Source organism: Pseudonaja textilis, chromosome 1, assembly GCF_049901715.1.
Source record: "Pseudonaja textilis isolate UNSWEBS1 chromosome 1, rPseTex1.2, whole genome shotgun sequence".
NCBI lineage: Eukaryota > Metazoa > Chordata > Lepidosauria > Squamata > Elapidae > Pseudonaja > Pseudonaja textilis.
Window position 1 is genome coordinate 73,861,660 of NC_141990.1, and position 19,669 is coordinate 73,881,328.

Here is a 19,669-nt window from a genome sequence, read left to right on the forward strand (position 1 = left end):
TTTCCTCAACGTGGTGCCCATCAGATGTGCCAGACCAAGACCTATATTTCTCAAACAATAAAATAACTAGAATTCAACATATCTAGCAGGACAGAAATTTTGAAGTCTCTCCTATACACTTTTCTTCCCTTTTTTTTCCTTTTGAAACAAGTCTCTTCTCAATATATATGCAAATGTTGGGAAATTTGCAACGATCTCCTTCAAAATATTATTACATTTATACAAATAATGGGAACGAAAGAAATAAAATATTAACCAGTTTGTTCAGATCATGGCATTTGAATCAGTAAACAGAATAAACAAGTAAATGTATTAGTTGTACTAACATATTGTTTTATTTTTAAAAAGACTTTTGGCCACATTCAATTTTCATTCAAGTTTAGCATCAAAATTACAAACAGAAGGTCAAACAGTCTGTTTCCCATGAACTTGTCAAAAATACAGAAGTCTTTTCTGTGGTCTAACATAGACATACTCATCCTGTCACTGAAGGACCCACACAGGATCCAAACACAAGATATGACACCAGGTGAGCTTTCTCTTCACAAGATGTGACACCAGGTAATCCTTCCCAAACTCAGCACCCTCTATATGAGTTGGTCTACAAACCATCGATTCTTAGCCATGCAAACAGTGATAATACACATTATACTCCAACACTTCTAAAAATCACCAACTTGGAAAAAGATGTATACCAGGGAAATGAACAAATAAAAAGATAGTTGAGTGACAGGGAGAATCAGGGACAGAACCAGAAGTTGTATTCAGCAGGTTCTGACCAGTTCTGGAGAACCGGTAGTGGAAATTTTTGGTAGTTTGGAATACCACCTCTGACTGGCTCCATCCCCATCTATTCTCTGCCTCCCGAGTCCCAGCTGATAGGCTGGGTCTTCTTTTGTTGCCCTGCACAGGAGAACGGAGCTGGAAAGCAGGTTAGTGGGGTGGGGAGGAAATTGAGATTTTGCAATATCCTTCCCCTGCCACGCCCACTATGCCACACCCACCAAGCCATGCCACGCCCACCAAGCCATGCCCACAGAACCAGTAGTAAAATTTGAATCCCACCACTGGACAGAACTCCTGAAATTTATACATCTTAGTACCTGAATTTCTTCACACAGTTGAAAAAATACAATGGATATGCACCCCTCAAGAGTGAAACCTATCTGGATGCAGATGTTTATCTAGATTTCATTTCACTGAAGCACTTATGGCATTTCTGTAACATAAGATTTATTTTCACATACGGCACTTACAAGCTGAGTATGAAATGAACATTCTTAACATTAAAACTTCACGGAGTCCTATTTACTTGTAGATTTCTAGGGAGCTCCATTGTACTACATAATTTCCTGAATAGAACTGCCAACTCAGCTCCTCCCTTTTGGAAAGAGGGGAGGGTAAAAACTATAGATAGACCTTGATGTGTGACAACACTAGGACAGAATTACCATTGCTAGGCAAGGCAGTTGGTAGGTGCTGTTGGGCCTGCTTATACATTTTTTTTTTGCCATGATTAAATAAATCCCTGTAAGCGTTAAGTTAACCATGAAATTACTAGGTGAGTTCAACTTCCCCCATTGACTTTGCTCATCAGAAACTGGCTAGAAAGGTTGCAAAGGCAATTGAAAGACCATGGGATGCTACAAGCACCCACATTTTGATCACATGACTGTGGGGATCCTATGAGTGTCATAAGTGGAAGGATGGGTTGTAACTCACTTTTTTTAGTGCCTCTCATCTTTGAACGATTGCTAAACAAATGGTTGTAAGTCAAGGATGACTTTTACCTTCCTGTTGCATGCAAACAGCTTTTTCATTCAGCAACTACTTGATTGATATGTGTAGCCATTTCTACTTAACTACTAGCCCTTCTGGCTCCAGAAATATCTATTCTTATTGCTGCCTATTCACAAGTTTTAAGAGTCATTGCCCCAGCCTTCCTGAGTGAAAGATATATTTTCTGGCCTGGTTGCACATAACAATATGGTATGAATTTTATCTTGATCTCATTGCAATTTGTAAATCACTGTTTATGGCTTGGCATGTTGTGAGAATCCAGTCAGTTATGACCAACTCAACAAACCCTGGCTTAACAAATAATGGCTTGGCTAGTCACAGAAAACTCAAAACTCAGATCCTGGGGAGGTAACCCTGATCTGATCAGAGCTGGTAATATTTTAGAAAAATAGTTTTCGTTAAAAAAATGCCACATACAAAAGGCTACAGATGAGTACAAGAATTCAAACTTGCACAATAAAAACTATGATGATCCATACCAGAGTGGGGCAAATGGCAAAAGGTTTACGACACCTTCACCCAAAATGCTACAGCTTATGTATTTCCATCAGACCTCGGGATACAGCTATGTGTGATTATGTTAGTGTATCTGTGTCATAATTCTGACATCACCACAATATGCTCCACATGCTAGAGGTAGTTGTGCCTGATTAGAGTATACCATATATTTTTTCTTTTAATGACCCTGTAATCCTTTGCATTGGGATGGAGTTGGGGTGGCTGATTGAAGCTGAGCGTTTACAGATAGATGCCCTTCCTGACTCCTCTGTAGAGTTAGCAGCAGATTCATTGCGCCATAGATAGAAATATCTACCTCTACCTAAGATCGAACTCACAGCCTCTAGATTGTGAGGCGAGAGCTCCACCTCTAGGCCACCATGCCATTCCATTTAGAATATAGCATATTACTTGTATGGTTTCAGAATTATAGTGGTTCTTGATTCTTTCTCACAACTACTCACTGCTTAAACAAAAGCTAATAGGGTATCTCTGCAGACCTTTGCTATGATTTCAGAATTCAAAGAAGTGGAAGGGATTCCTTTCCACTTCAGGCAGATGGGAACAACCATTTTTTTCACCGCTTTTTCAAAAATAAATTCATATTAAACATCACTATCAGTTTTTTTAAAATGCTGATTATGTCACTGTTTACATTAATTTGCAGCAATCTGTATTCTATTTGTATTGCTTACAATTTGGACTTTAACGTTGGCAGAAGGCTTTCAGAAAAACTGCAAAGAGCAGGGTTGTAAGGCCACCATTTTAGGAGAATGAGTCATTCATCTAGAATAAGTGCTTCCGTGTCGTTCTCCATTTGGATCTGTTTGGCAACGTTCTTGGTTTCCCACTGGCCATATACAGTCTTTATAGTACCATCAGGGTATTCTCTTCTTTTTGACCCAGCAGTTTGGATCTCCTTTTGGCCATTACGAAAGTGGATGGTTTTATCTCCATTTCTGTAAAAGAAATAAAAAAAATATGTCTGGCTTAAAAGTCAAAACACTTGCCCCGTCCAAAGACAAGGAATTCCTGACTCCAGGAATAAGCATCTTTTATAAGTTTAGTAAGGCGGCCAATAAGCCAGATGGGTATCAGACAAGGATACTTTATTTAACAGAGATTAACCAGAAAATCCTCGGAAAAATTGTGACAGAAATGATGCACAGGTTCTGCCTAGCCTGAAAGTCAAGAATGGCTTATACATGTAGTCTCAATTTATGACCGGTCCTTAGGGACCATTTGAAGTTACATCAGACCGGTCCCCAAAACGACTTACAACACCGTTTCAAAATTCTGACATCATCTCCCTGAGATCACATGACTGCATTTTATATCTCATTATACAGTTCCATCAAGTCAAAGTGACCTACTGAAGATTTTACACATATCTCTGCCAAAGGTTTGACATTTTCATGTTCAGCCAGAAATTTGACATTTTCACAGAACACAAACTATCTTGCTTTTATATTATGATTATATAATATTAGAATTAGAATTAGAAGAATTAAAAGAACTTTATTGTCATTGTACAAGTACAACGAAACTGTGGATGCACCCCAGCAACTGTTCGCAATACAATAAAACCAAAGCACTTAAAAATGAAGATAAGAAAAATAGAGTACCCACGTCTCCATTTGCAATTTGAGAGTACAATATCTATGAATATACACAAAATATACATCCAACACTGACTGTAATGCTTAGCTGAGTATAATTCTATTTGTGTTGCCTACAATTTGGACTTTAACATTGGCAGAAGGCTTTCAGAAGATGGATTGTACTGTAATATGTTATTATACATCTGAATGGGGTATTGAGATTTCACATCTTTTCACATCTTAATAAGGTAGTGACTTTGTGTTTATTTGCGGTTCGGATGGCCCTATTTGTTAGTCTAGTGGTGTGGGATTTTACTGACCTAAAACGCCGTCCAGATGGCAGCAGGTCAAAAGGATAATTGCCAGGGTGTGAGGGGTCTTCTATAATGGCCTTGATTCTGTTTTGGCAGTGGGACCTGGCTAAGTCTTCCAGGGAGGGCAGAGAGCAACCAATAATCTTTTGAGCTGTGTTTATCACCCTCTGTACAGTTTTCCTGTCCACAACTGTGAAGCCTGCATACCACACACCCAGACAGTATGTCAGAGTGCTCTCCACAGAGGCTTTATAGAAAGCCAGCAACAGCTTCTTATCCAGATTGTTCTTCCTGAGAACCCGCAGGAAGTGCAGCCACTGCTGAGCCTTCTTCACAATAGCCTTGGTATTAAGGGACCAGGAGATATCACCTGAAATATGGGTGCCAAGGAATCTGATTGTAGGGACAGTTTCCACTTGTTCTCCATTGATGATGAGTCGGACGTGGTCCTGTCCATGTTTCCTGAAGTCCATAATCAGTTCTTTGGTTTTATGGAGATTCAGTGACAGATTGTTCTGTGAACATCAGATAGACAGGTTCTCTACTTCTGCCCTATATGCTGTCTCATCTCTCCAGAGATGAGACCAATCACGGTCGTGTCATCTGCAAACTTTATGATGGTGTTTGTTGCGTGGCTTGGTGAGCAGTCAAAGGTGTACGTATAGCAGGGGGCTCAAGACACAACCCTGGGGGGAACCAGTACTGAGTGTAATAGTGGAAGAAAGGTGGGGGCCAAGTCTAACAGACTGTGGTCTGTTTGTCAAAAAGTTCTTAATCCAGGAGCACGTAGGGGTGGGGACCTGCCGATTATGCAGTTTGGTTACTAGTATATCTGGGATGATAGTGATAAACACAGAGCTGTAGTCCACAAAGAGCATCCCCACATAGCTCTGTTCTCCAGATGACTCAGCACTCTCGGAAGTGTGATGGCCATAGCATCCTCTGTAGATTGGTTTGCTCTATAAGCAAACTGATGTTGATCAAAGGAGGGCGGGAGGCAGTCTCTGATGTGCTGTGAAACTAGTTACTCAAAAACCTTCATAATGGAGCTTGTTAACACTATGGGCCTATAGTCATTGAGAGTGTTTATATTTCTTTTTTTGGGAACGGGGATGATGGTTGCAGCCTTCAGGCATTGTAGGATGATGGCATGTGTTAAAGATGGATTGAACAGCTCTGTAAGTATTTCTGCCAACTGCTCAGCACATGCTTTAACTACTGCACCAGGAATGCCATCAGGCCCAGCAGCTTTCCTGGGATTTACTGCTCTCAGTGTTTTCTCACCTCATGCACCTGAAGAGAAAGAGGTGCAGCATCGTAGTTCTCATGAGGTAGTGTATCCAGGTTCTTGGTGGTCTCAAAGCGTGCGAAAAAGCTGTTTAGCTCCTCTGCCAGAGTGCTACTGCTCTCATTGTTTGTTGGGCCCTGGCCTTTATAGTTGGTCAGGGCCTGTATCTCCTTCCACATCTGCCGTGGGTCACTTTCAGTAAAGTGGCCCTCGACCTTCCTCCTATACATCTCCTTAACATGTTTGATGCCCCTTCCAGTAATATTGCCCTTGGTCATTAATAGGATAAATATGGCGTTACTTATGTTTTTCATTTTCACAGGTATAATCCTTAATATGTAATTTTTACATATCACAGGCACTCAGCAACCATTTACAAGCCAATTTCAGAGCCCTGTGATTGCATGGCTATGATTTACATTTTTGCCAGGAACCAGCATTTACTTCCAATTTCCAGCAAAAAAAAAATGTCCCTTAACCAACAATGGTTTTGTTTACCAGTGTCCACATTCATTTCTTAATCACTACAAAAGAAGTCATAAAATTGGTTATATGGTGACCTGCTTTATGACTGTCACAATTTATACTGCAATTGAGGGAGGCTCAGTTACGGTCATAAGTTGAGGACTATCTATACTTTGGTCTTGTCAGGATTCACAAATCCTGCAGCAGAAAAAGCTCCTGAAGCTCTGCTCTGTTTTAATAGTTCCTGACAAAGAAACTGATATGTTGACTTAAGTCAATACCATGGTCTTCTGTGTCCAGTCTATATCTCTGTAATTACTTACTTTTCTATTTTAACCATTGTGCCATCTGGGAAAATGGTTTCCTCAAAACCTCCACCATAGCGACGTTTCACTGTCTGGTTCGGAAAGATGATCTCTTCAGTACCATCAGGATGATACTTTTCTGTTAACAAGGGCATCAATTCAAAATTCCTGGTAAACCAAATTGCCTGTAGTCTCCCAGCATGAATGTATGATGAATAAAATACACACAGATAGTCATTATATATTGTGATCTAACAGCAGCAAGCCGCAACAGATTTCCCATGCAGGAATGGTGGCCCATTTGAATTCTAAACCTGCTGAGATCTCAGCTCCCTAATTAAGGGAAGATAGTTTACATATATTGTTTTCCAAACAGAAAACAGATGAGTCGAATATGTACACAAAAAAAGTCAATGTTGTAATATCGTAGCAAGCTATTATACATAATGCATGTAACCATGTAAAATGCAATTCTCCACTCAGGGAAAAAAACAACCTAATATTATTTCACAATCACACTTTTTAAATTGTTCCTTCCAAGTGTAAGGCTACTACACAAGCTTGCTTAACTACTAACATCAGATATCAAGATAAGTTCCTTCTATTAAATCAAGAAAGGTTCAAGAAGGATATTATATCTTACTTTGCAATTATGACAATATGCATAAATAATTCACTTCATACAAAAGAAACAATCTGCCACCCCAGAAATGCCAGTTTCTGCCTTTTTTTACTTCCCTATAAAATAACCTGCAGAAAATCAGTGTGTGTGTGTATATGTGTATATGTGTGTTGGGGGGTATACACACACACACACACACACACACACACACACACACACACAAATAGATGAGGACTCCAGAGCTGGAGGTTTTTAAGAAGAGATTGGACAACCATTTGTCTGAAATGTTATAGGGTTTTCTGCTTGAGCAGGAAGTTGGATTAGAAGACCCTTCCAACTCTGCTATTTTGTTAGACATGTTTCTGTTTAAATATAATGGCTTGTAAATGTGCTTTCTTTTTCTGGAGACAATAAGAAATTTTCTACTGATTCTAATACTGCCAGCACGTCACTAAGGATGGATAATGCAAATTATAATTTATTCCAGACAGACCTGTCTACTCTGCAGTTGTGAAAATGTGCATAAGTAAGCATTCATTTCAAACAAAAAAGAAAAACTATGTGCCACCTCAAAAAATGTCAGTTTCTGCCATAATGTCATAATTTTTACTTTCCTATAAGAACTTGCAGAAAGTATCTGTCTGTCTGTCTGTCTATCTCTATATTTATAAGAAGTTTCTGTTTAAATAAAATTATAAACATTCAAAAATTTCCGCTGATTCTAATACAACTAGCATACCACTATGGATTGATAATACCACAAAATTTAATGTCTCCTGCTCCAGACAAATCTGGAGCTGTGGAGTTACTGTGAACCTCCCCAGAAATCTCTACTGAGGGACAATAAGGAAGTTAATATATGAAAAATATGTTACCTCTATTAAGCTACTGTGTTTCATGATCTACACATGGTCTTCAGGATCTATTTTGGGGGCCATTTCATAAGGAGAGTGGTACAAAAGCATGTAACTTTTAATCAGAAGTTATACTGCTACCTCCATCAACTCTAAATGTGTTGAAGTATAGTTCCAATGGCCAAAGTAGTTTATGATCATGTAAGATGTAGCCCAACACATCTAATTAGGAAGAGTAGTCTATTATCTACCACCTAACATTGCTGAAGAAGTTGATTCAAAACTCAATATGCCAACATACATACCAATCTGATCATTCGGAAACTGCAGCACCTCCAAGCCATCTGGATAAATAGTCCTGCTTGTCTGGGCATCTGCATAGTAATAAATCTGAAAAAAAGAGGGAACAAATCTTGGTTGCTTACCATCTCTTCCCCTCAGATACCTTTTAAATAAAACTTTTGCTTTTATTTAATATCTTTGTGACAAAAGTAATACATAAAAGCTATCTGCATTACTTGCATGGCTGGTTTCCAATGGTGTTGACTTCTTTCCATTGAGATGTCAAGATTGGGAATGGAAGGAAACTGCACTGAATCAGTAGCCCCTGAATACAACAGTGTGAGGGGTGCTCAGTGCTCTCTGAGCGTGCTTGTTTTCTTGCAGATGTTTCGTTACCAAAACTGATGTTACCTAGTTTGGGTAATGAAACATCTGCAAGAAAACAAGCAAACTCAAAGAGCACCAAGGACCCCTCATGTCAACCCTGAGCTACAAATATTCTCCTTTACATCAGTATGTTTAGGAAAGTGGGGGGGAGGAAGAGAAGGAACCACTATGTTTTTCAATTCAAGTACTTCGTATACATATATGCAAACATAGCATACAATATTAATACTGCCGCTGATCCCGGTATTCTTCAGCAATCTAATCAAAATGCAGCTACTAAAAATATTTCTTTGTATATAATAACATCCCTCAAGAACATTTTTTCCAACCTCAGGCCCTCCAGACTGTCTGCAGCTAGGGCTGATGTTTGCAATTCCATTTTTAAATGTATCTTCAGGCACTCTGGGAAGACTGAAGGGTTGTCCAGCAAAGATGGCCAGGAGGTTGAGTTGATGCTAGCAGGGGATTTCTGGATTGTTTAAGACAAATCAGCAGGGATTTCATATTTTAAAGGAAGTCACAAAATTACCCCGACTCAAACATTACACAGGTGCTTAATGACCGCCCTGTTTAGCAACTGTTCAAAGTAAAAAAAAAAACTCTAATGAAAAAGCAATTTTATGACTGGCCCTCACACTTATGACATTGCAGGTCCCTATGGTCATCCCTGTGCAAGATTCTGGTATTTTGAAACCAGTGGGTGTTTATGACCACCATAGTGTCCTGCAGTCAGGTTAGCACTATTTGCAGATTTCACAGTCAGCTTCTGACAGGCAGAATCAGTGGAGAAGCCAACAGTAAAATTGCACTGCAGTGATGTGATGTCTCACTTAATGGCTGTGTTGTTTAGCAATGGAATTGCCAGACCTAATTATGGTAGTAAAGTCAAGACTACCTGCACTAACCAAAATATTTTTTTAAAAAAAAGCAGCTTAGAGAATGCCAAATAAATTGGCAGATGTGGAAATGTTGCATTCAGATCTGCTATTCAAAAGAAATTCCGGTATTCATGGGCTACTGGTTCTTGAAATTCCTTAATTTTAATTATTTGATTCTTCTACTAAGCTCCAGCTTGGTATTAAATAAACAAAAAAAACCCACATTCTGCAAGCCTGAAATTGGCCTACCCTTATTATTATTAAAGGTTATTCATGGGTTTCATTAAGTTAAATTCTTTTATGACTCTTCCCATGATCTGTCAAGGCAAAATAATACTCTTGTAAGACTCTTGGACCTTGGAAATCTTCTAGTTCCTCCTCAAGCAGGAAACCCCGTACCATTCCAGACAAATGGTTGTCCAATCTCTTCTTTCAAACTTCCAGTGTTGGAACATTTACAACTTCTGGAGGCAAGTTGTTCCACTGGTTCATTGTTCTAACTGTCAGGGAATTTCTCCTTAGTCCTAGGTTAGTTCTCTCCTTGATTAATTTCCATCCATTGCTTCTTGTTTTGCCTTCGGGTGTTTTGGAGAATAGGTTGACTTCCTCTTCTTTGTGGCAGCCCCTGAGATATTGGAACACTGCTATCATGTCACCCCTAGTCCTTCTTTTCATTAGACTAAACAAGCTCAATTCCTGCAACCGTTCTTCAAATGTTTTAGCCTTATGCATTATTGAAATGGGTTGACTGGAATTATATGCTGAAATAAATGTGTTCACATTTTGCTGCAGCAAAATGACACGTCCTCCTATTTACCTCCTTTTCTTCCTCAAGATTAATCATTCAGAATTCAGCAGTCCATTACTAAAACTATAGCTTTAAAGCAGAGAGATAGAAACAAGCATACTCACCACTGTCTGATCTGCTAATATCTTTTTAATATCACCATTGTAAAAAGTAACAGTAGCTGTCTTTTTATCAGCACTAATTTCCATCTTTGTACCATTGGGGTATGTAGTAATTCTGCGTCCATCGGTGAACAGCTGCTTCACCTTTGAAGCAAAGACCAGATGTTTGAGAATACACATGCATCATTTTTTGTATGAACAGCCACAACTTAACAAACATCACTCTTAAAAAATCATGTCTCCACCAGAAGGTAGTATCTGGGTCTCTTGAAAGCAAATTTGGCTGTTAAATAAATCTGAGAGCTGGAAAAAGCAAGCTAGGATAAGTTTAATCTCTTTATTCACATGTATGTAAATTTTCTTTCATATGTAAATTATGTTTCATTCATTTACAGTATTTCAGTGCTGCAATCACCACAATTTTTTTTACAGAAAATCCAAGAAGGTATCCTTCTCTATTTGTATCTCCCATTTCCAACATTCTTCTATCATTTTCCTTTCCATTGAAAAAAAATTGTCCAGGAGGAAAATAAAATGTAACTCTTGTGCAGGCCCTGTGACTGGCAAAGCAGAAGCCCTCCACCTGGAAGCTGAGAGTGTGGCCCATTTAATGTTGTGCTACCTACATCTATTGTCAAAGTAAACCATGCACTATTTGGGGCCAATCAAAACATGGCAGCGGGAAGCAACCAGACTTCCAGTTTGAGAGCATTTACTTAGTCCCAACTTTTTTCAAAGTATCAAATGATATTGGAACCCAGACATATTTCACACATTTTGTAATTACACTTCTGGGTGGGAAAAAGTTGCTAGTAGGTCTATCATGGAAACATCTCTTTGCAAAAGGAGTAAAGGAAGTGCAAGAAATCCATCTTCATGAAAATGACTGTATTTTTCATCACAATTTATTAAATCTATATGCCACCCAACTCCCAGAAAATTCTTGTGAAAATGGAAGCTAGGTTGCTTACCTACTCAAGGATCTTTGCTCAAATCTTGCAGTACTCAACTCAAACTCATTGAATATTTCCCTATGAATATGTAGCATTTCTACAAAGCAAGAAAATTGGGGGCGGGGAAGGCGCTTAAAGACCTAGATGTTCCCTCAGGCCCTTGAGTCATGAGGATAAACCTGCACAGTTGGTGGCTGTTTCCTTTGGTCTTTATCAATTGAAAATGGATGATGGTTATAACTATTTTGAATTATTGTTATGGATGCTTTAATCATGTATGTTGTTGGGGGGAGGGGTTGCAAGGCTTATTTACCTTAATACACTGTGTGCTCCCTAAAGTCACTCCTGAAAGATGTGCAATTAGATGCAGTAAATTGCTTAAAATATACAAACAAATCCAAAAATAATAATAATTTTAAAAAATATCAGCATCTACATTGGCTACACTCCCATAAACTCTATGGGGTTTTTATTTATTTAATTATTTTATTTGTTTGTCAAATACATACAAGATAACAAGTATGTATGAATATAAACAAGAACAAAGGAAGTACATACAGATAAATGGGGACAGTAAGACAGGGACAGTAGGCACGCTGGTGCACTTATGCATACCCCCTTCAAGGACTTCTTAAGAATGGGGTGAGGTCCATGGTAAACAGTTTGAGGTTGAAATTGTGAGGGGTTGAGGCTGCAACAATGGAGTCGGGTAGGGCGTTCTAGGCGTTGGCCACTCTGTTGCTGAAGTTGTATTTTCTGCAATCAAGTTTGGAACGGTTTACCTTGAGTTTGTATCGGTTGTTTGCCTGTGTATTATTGTGATTGAGGCTGAAGAAGTCATTGATAGGAAAGATGTTATAGCGGACAATTTTGTGAACTATGCTTGATCGGACCGTAGGTGGCGCAGTTCCAAATTGTCGAGGCCCAAAATTTCCAGCCTGGAGCATAGGGAATTTTACGGTGAGTGGAAGGAGTGGAGTACTTTTCTTGAGAAATACCTCTGAACCCGCTCAATTGTGTTACTGTCTGATATACAGTCTGATATACAGTACAATAACGTGTGTGTGTGTGTGTGTGTGTGTGTGTGTGTGATTATTATAAAGCTAATATAGATTCACAATCCCATTAGGCTGTACAATCATAATTATTTATACTTAACTTTTATTATAAAGCTCTGTATAAAGGGCTATATTTGACCTGTTATTCCTGTTATATTAGAGCTGCTTTTTTTGATGCTCGCCCTACATTACAGCTGCATTTCTTTCCTTGCTCCAACTGTTTTTGGGACAGATGTAACATGCAACATTGTGCAAAGCTAAACTTCAATGTCTTCCAATAAGTGTACGAGCAGCGATCTCAAGGCTTCTTTGAAAGGCTTTACAGTGGAGAGAAAGATTCCTGCTGCCAGTCACAAATGCTGTTTTTATGAAATTCACGTCTGGCACAAATTGCATTATGAATTCAATTTCTCTACAAGTCAACATAATCAGCATTTCCTTGGAGACCGTCAGTCCTGCATGGGGTGCTCTAATTTGCACGTTGATGAATTGCCATATGGCACAGACATATGCCTGTAATAGTTTAATTTTCGCATTATGTGACCCCCATTGTACCCCAACCAGCTGTATGGGAAGAAGGCGCATCTAGGAGATTATGCAAGACCTCTCGGAGAGCAGATGGGGAATACACTTCCAGCAAATAAATTTTTCAAAACATGTGCCAAATGAAACTAACTGCCCAGCATGCCTGGTACAACCTCAAATTAAGGATATGTATAAAAGGCGGTTCCATTTTATCCAGCAAATTGAACTCGAATTGTTCTGAAGCTACCCATGATAGCCAAACTGAAAGTCGCTACATCTTTCATCTTAAAACAACTTCAGCTCTTTCTTCACCTGCAGATTCCCTGATCCACATTACATATGTACAAGGACCCACATTGCTTTTCTTTGTTTGCAGCTCAAAATGGCTGGGACGCATTTTGAACTACCATAAAAGTCAAAAAGCAAAACAGGAGCGAAGTCAGAGAGACATTTGAAATGTGGAAGATGAACACAGAAAATACATCATACACATGCACACATATATACCGTACAAACATCTACAGCAGTTTTCCAGGTTATGGTTGTCCCTAAAGTGCTTTTAAAAAGGCAACTGGGCTTTCTTGATTTGATCTTGATCCTTTCTACCTCCCACCAGTTAGTTAGAACTGAAGAAGCTTCTTGGATGAGGAGTGAAATGTTTTCAAGAAAAATCAAGAAAGTCCAGTTACATTTTTTTGAAAGTACCTTTGGGGATACCATGCACACAGACTTCACAATTCAGTCTATGATTTGCACTGACATTAATCAACTTCACCAGTCTGCTTGGTTTTATAGATGAAAAAGAACAATGATTGATGTCAGTATCAACCATAAACAGATATGGTAGCAGTGAAGAAAGGTGCCATGTCTCCTTGTAGTCTATATCCAGTTAATCATGATTTAGGGTATCAATATATGTCTTGAGCAAGTTTGTGTGTGTGTGTGTGTGTGTGTGTGTGTGTTCCTGTTTGTGTGTGTGAGAGAGAGAACCATGTGTTCAAGCAGGTACTGCTTTTCAAAGTTCATATTTCTTATTTAATGTAGGATATATACAACATTGGTTGATTTTATATATACATCTAAACTGCCTTACCTTTCCATCTAGGTACTTGATTTCCTCTTTCACTTCTCCACCGATCTTGCTTTCACTACAGGATGATGCTCTTCTGAGTAATGTTGGCTACGGGAAGAAAAAAACATCAGCAATTAAACATGAATCAATTTGGGAAGAATATCTATTTTACCAAAGACAATAACCAAAGGACAAGGTATTTCCCTAAAAGGAAGGGGAGGAAATAAAGGCAATAAAGCACAGACAAACCCAATGTAAGACTAACACAGAAAAACTATTTCTTCTAGGGGTCAGCACAGATTTTCCTACAATTTAGGGGAATTTAAGTTGTTGGAAGACAGAATAATTCACGAGGACTCTTGTAAAAAAATATCAGAAATAGAACAGGATTATTCTGATGTTTATTGAACATACAAAAAGAAAAAGAAAAGCCTTCAAGGAAAATTATCTATTATCTCTAAACAGATAAGAAAATATAAGTAATAAATTAGTAATCAGCATTTTAAAAGACTGTATGCAAAAACTGTAAAGTTTACCTACTTCAGGCAAAAACTATAAGAAATGGACACATCACACCATGTCCGTTTTGGAGACTGTAACCATCTGCTCTTCCAGAACTAATTTACCTACTATTAGAAAGTAAACTTTTCTTTTTATCTGTTGGCCTCCTCTACTCATTGGACATGGAATTGTTAATCCACAATGAGCATTTCAGTATTTATGGTGTCAGTGTAAAAAAGTTAAAACAGCAGGGAAAATAAAATTCGTCTTGAAAAACATTAATCTTGAAGAAAAATTCTCTGTTCATCCTAGGAGTATTTTGTTGATCACTCCAAATTAGAGAAGACTAAATAAGTAAGACATTTCCATACCACTGTGACAGGCAAAAAATTTTCACAAATTGTGAAATCAAATCACTAAATTACAGTTAATAGCAGTTTAATGTAGGGATCAAGTCAGTTTTGTACACAGTATGTTAAGCCTGTTGAGCTAGTAAAAATGTATAGTAGGGCTAATAGTGAATAAAGATAAGAAGTGGAAAATCCTTTCTTCTTAAACTGGTGAAAATCACCATGGCGGCCACTGAACAGAGGCAATCTGCCAATAGCAGCCATTCATCAGAGATCCCACAGGATTCCAAACATATCTTATCATCTCAAGAAATATGCTGATTTCACAATAGATGCATAAGAAGGAAGTATAAGATTTGAATCCCTAGGGGCCCAAACCTTTTTTTCAGTCTTCTCAAATGTAGAACGATCGCCTTCAGGTGTTTTCCTTCCATTTGCAGGGACACTCTTTGGCCTAGAGGCCTTCTTGAACCTTTGAGCTCTTTTATGGCCAAGATCTTCCATCATCTGCAGAGATATTAAGCAATTAATTTGAAATCGCTTGAGGTGATGAGAAAGCCACCTCAATTTGACTTTTGCGGAAAAGAAGCTTCTCCTTTGGTTTTGCAGGCTATTATTTTAAAGCAGAATTATAGAAACATTGTCTGTATTTAGGGATGATGTTTAATATTTGTATGTAAATATACCTGGATTTCCACATCAGCCAAAGGTGTGGAGTTTAAAATGTCTCTGTTTAGGCTATTTGAAAACGCTGCATCTTCTGAAGTACCTGAGGTAGAAGAGCAAATATTCAAATATTGTTAGGTTAAAATGGTTAGTGACTTGCACAGTACAGCACAGATCATTCAGAAGCCATTTTAAAATCAATATAAAACCAATACAGCCAGCAAAAGAATCCGTTCTTCAGTTACTAGATGTCTTTTTTTTAAAACATATTTTACCTTTTACATACAAAGATGGAGCAGTATTCTTGTCTATGCTCAGGTTAGACACCGATATAGGTGTGGTTCTTCCATGGTTTTGTTGCTGGTCAGAAGTCAACTGAGGTGAGGCCTATGGCAAAGAGGCAACCTTTTAATGAATAAAAATATTTCTGCACACACCATTACTTGAAATGTCTAGATGTATAAAGAATTGCCCACTTTCAGTGAAAGTAAGACTGACACAAAATTAACAGCAGTAGTTATTACTCTATATTAGCCGTATTCAGTATTATATCGTCTCAAAGTCCCAGCCAGAATATTCAGTTATTAAAGTTGTTTCTCGACGGTGTTATCAGATAGGATAAAACTGTTTTAGTGATAGAGATAGTGGGGATTTTATAGGCAACCTGAAGATATATCCAAAGCCATTTCTCTCTACATTGAGGACCCAACAAACAGGTCATCAAGATCTTTCCACAACAAAGCTGTGCCAATCAGAGACTGGCACCATGCCCCTGAGGCTTCTGTAGAGAGCTTTGGTACTAGAGAAAATGGCATCAGTACAGTTTTATCAGGTTTCCTCTGGATCTTCGAGGCAGGTGAATCCATTGGCTAGAACTCTTGCCTAAACCTACTTCTGCAACTTAGAAGTCCTGCCCTTTCCTGGCATGGTGACACCATGGTGTCTTTACCCTGCGCTCCCCAAGTGCTCAGAGAGGTTGCTCTGCAGGGCAGGCCAATGTTTTTTTCTCAGCTTTAATAGAAAACATGGCAATGGAAGAGCCAACATTGGGATGGGGCACTTTTGTGCTCCCTCAGTGGCCAGAGGAAGGGCACTGGTTGGCTCAAGGGGAGGAAGACAGCAGGGAGAATACATGTGCATCTGTGCAAAGATGCTGTGGAAATAAGAGGGATGAAGCTAATAGAGAAGTGCCTCAGTCAAAGAAGGGGAGGAGCAGGCAATAATCCTAGTTCTCCTTCTCCTCTTGAATTTTTACCCACAGGCAAAACATACAACGTTTCATTTACTGGCTGTTCATAGTTACAATGATACTAAAAAAAATAACTTATGACCATTTTTTCTTTCTTACAACCATTGCCACATCCTTTTGGTCACGTGATCAAAATGTGATCCCTTTTTGCAATCTTCTGACAAGCAAAGTCAATGGGGAAGCAAGATTCACTCAACAACCATATTACTAACTTAACAACAGCAGCGATTCCCTTAAGCACTTTGGCAAGAAAGGTCGTAAAATGCGGCAAAATTGACTTAATGCCTGTCTCACTTAGCAACAGAAATACTGCGCACTATAGTGGTCGCATGTTGAGGACTACCTATACTATTCGCAAGATGTCCGAAGTAAAAGTCAAAAACAGCTAGTTAATTAGAATCTGGGTCATCACCAAAAAACCAGCAAGCTTGAACCCTAAGTTTGGGAAAAGGTTCCCAGGGCCATGGCATTCTGGCATTACGTTCAACCCCTGCAGGCAAGCAATCTTCATACATTCAGCAGCTAATCAAAATAGTCCGAGCAGAAAGATCTTAAAGACGGTGAGGTGTTCTACTTGGGTTTGAGTGGAAAAGAGAACTTCCCATACGGCTAAGGAGCTCGAAAGTATCATATTTGGCAATAGCACAGAGAATTGCTCACTTTGGAATTCATCCCTCAAGAACATTAAGCTTGAACAGGTTTAGTTGAAAGGGTAACAAAGCTGGTATTTGCTTTTCAGAGCTCAAACTCTGTTCAGCTTCTGATTTTCACACTGCAGAAAAGTCTTCCATCGCCTCATGGCCTTCGTCTCCAGACTGAACCAAGAGTATCAGCGTCTTATTGTAGGCATCGCTAAGGATGCATTTCCTGCACTCCAGACCTCACCACAACACATAACCAGAGTTAGAGCTACTGAGAAAAATGTTGCTTGGTTGCAACTTTACAGCATGCTATCAATCGCTTCACCATCGCAGGTTGCAAAATGCAAAAGGAAAGGGAACTTTAACATTCAGAAAACATCCCACTGTAATATTTTGAAAATAAACAAATACATGACAGAAACTATAAACATGGAAGGGGAGCGGAGTAGTAAGAGTTTGTTTCATTGTGTATTCAACTGAGATAGAAGTGACATTTTTACATTTATTGTTTTGCTGTTGAATTATTGATGGTAATTCCGGGTGTAGCACTCCTTCAATTGACACTCCTTAAACTCCTGAGCATATCAACTGTCGTAGCAGTGATGGGCTCATGGCATGTTTTCATGTCTGTGTTCAGGAGTTCAAGATTGTTTTCTAATTGCTTTGGAGGGATTGTTGCATGGAAAAGGTGGTAATCTGGGGACATGTCCTCAGATTGTTCACAGATGATACAATCAGGGGTGGGATTCAGGTGAGCCGGATGTTAAATTTACATTTGGTTCTCCAAACCAGTAGTTGAACTGACTGGCTGGCCCCACCCATCCCTCCTGACCCCTCCCAGGAGTCTACACATGGCCCATTTTGGATGCAAGTTAGTGCAGGGTCCGTACAGAGGCTCTGAGAGGGCAAAAAACAGCCCTCCCAGAAGTTCCGGAAGTCTGGAAATGGGCCTGTTTCAGAGGCCCTCCGAAGCCTGCAGGAGGCCATTTTCACCTTCCCAGAAGCCCGAGGAAGCCTCTGGACTCTGGGGAAGGCAAAAAACAGTTCTCCCTGAAGTTCCAGTAGGCTACACCCACCATGGCCATGCCTACTCTGCAACCAGGCAGAGAACCGGTTATTGGGATTTTTGAATCCCACCCCTGGATACAACTACTAAGACATGAATAAACAAGCACCTTAGACTGTACTAGACTCACAGGCTATTACTTTCAACTGGTACTTTGCCTCGGGAAAATACACAAGCTTTATTTAAATTTCTCTCCTATGCCGGGTTCCTTCCTTCCTTCCTTCCTTCCTTCCTTCCTTCCTTCCTTCCTTCCTACCTACCTACCTACCTACCTACCTACCTACAAAGTCTCACATTGCACAGAGATCTGGCAAAGGTGGATTACATAGAAATACTAAAAGAAAAGATCTATTCTGGGAATCCACGTTACTTTCTGTATTTGAAATGGTATTCGATGGGGTGTCCTCTGACCAGTTGGGGTTAAACTTCTATTGTTCAGAATTTTAGATGGGTTCCTTGTTCTTGGTTCTCCTCTTGCAGTTTTCAGTGACTCAGACCTCAGCAATGCCCTTCTGGTTGCCTAAAAGACATTAGAAGTTTTTACAAGGAGTTATCTTTTGTGGTGCCTGTTAGAAAAAGGTGCAATTAAGAAATAACAACTGAGATAACAGAAATCCGTGATGACAGTGATGATTGTCTATTTATATTGTGTTTTTAGAGTTCAGCGCCCTTAGTCATACACTGTAAGTTTTACAATTGGCAAAGTAAACATTCTACCCTAGTGCCTTCCAAGTATATTGGGGCTATAATTTCCAAAACTACCAGCCGGAGTGGCCTTTGTGAATTACAGCCGCAAGACATCTAGACAGCATCAGGGTGAGTAAAAATATTCTCTTTTATAGAAAACCATGTTAGAGATGGTTGGGCCAAGGCTAAGTGGGAAACATATAGCCAAGAATACCTACTGAGGTCATAGAAGCAACCAGGTTCAAATTAGGATCTTGTTACATCTAGCTTAGTATATTAACCCTTGGACCACATCAACTTTCATTTCATATGAGAATTTGAGCCTCTGCCTCCATAGTGCAGCTACAATACTATGCAAATTGTGCCTGTTATATGCCGAAAGCATTCTTTCTTTCTTTCTTTCTTTCTTTCTTTCTTTCTTTCTTTCTTTCTTTCTTTCTTTCTTTCTTTCTTTCTTTCTCTCTCTCTCTCTCTCTCTCTCTCTCTCTCTTTCTTGTTCATCATCCTGATTACATGACTTACCTGAGCATTTCTACCATTATGAGCCAAATCATCAAATGCCATTTTCCTTCTTACATGGACATCAGTGAGACTCTTGTGGTTATCTTGCAATGGTCTTTCTTCTACAGACTCTTGGGAGGATGTCCCTCTCAAGATAGCAGCAGATAGCTGGGGAGCAAATGATACATTAACAATAA

At 39.2% G+C, this 19,669-nt stretch overlaps 1 protein-coding gene across 5 annotated transcripts in view; it reads right to left on the reverse strand.

Annotated features, from left to right (window-relative positions):
• Nucleotides 1-312: 312 nt before the first annotated feature.
• TCP10L3 (uncharacterized) overlaps nt 313-19,669 on the reverse strand; it is a 39,488-nt gene continuing 20,131 nt past the window's right edge. For all 5 annotated transcript variants that reach the window (XM_087938346.1, XM_087938352.1, XM_087938358.1 and 2 more), the window contains 10 exons: nt 19,494-19,640; nt 18,655-18,804; nt 15,604-15,715; nt 15,349-15,431; nt 15,041-15,169; nt 13,833-13,919; nt 10,207-10,347; nt 8,053-8,137; nt 6,290-6,410; nt 313-3,257 (listed from right to left, as the gene is read on the reverse strand). In XM_087938346.1, coding sequence (XP_087794472.1) covers nt 3,077-3,257; nt 6,290-6,410; nt 8,053-8,137; nt 10,207-10,347; nt 13,833-13,919; nt 15,041-15,169; nt 15,349-15,431; nt 15,604-15,715; nt 18,655-18,804; nt 19,494-19,640 — 1,236 coding nt within the window. In that variant the 3' untranslated portion in view covers nt 313-3,076. The remainder of the gene's footprint in view (nt 3,258-6,289; nt 6,411-8,052; nt 8,138-10,206; nt 10,348-13,832; nt 13,920-15,040; nt 15,170-15,348; nt 15,432-15,603; nt 15,716-18,654; nt 18,805-19,493; nt 19,641-19,669) is intronic.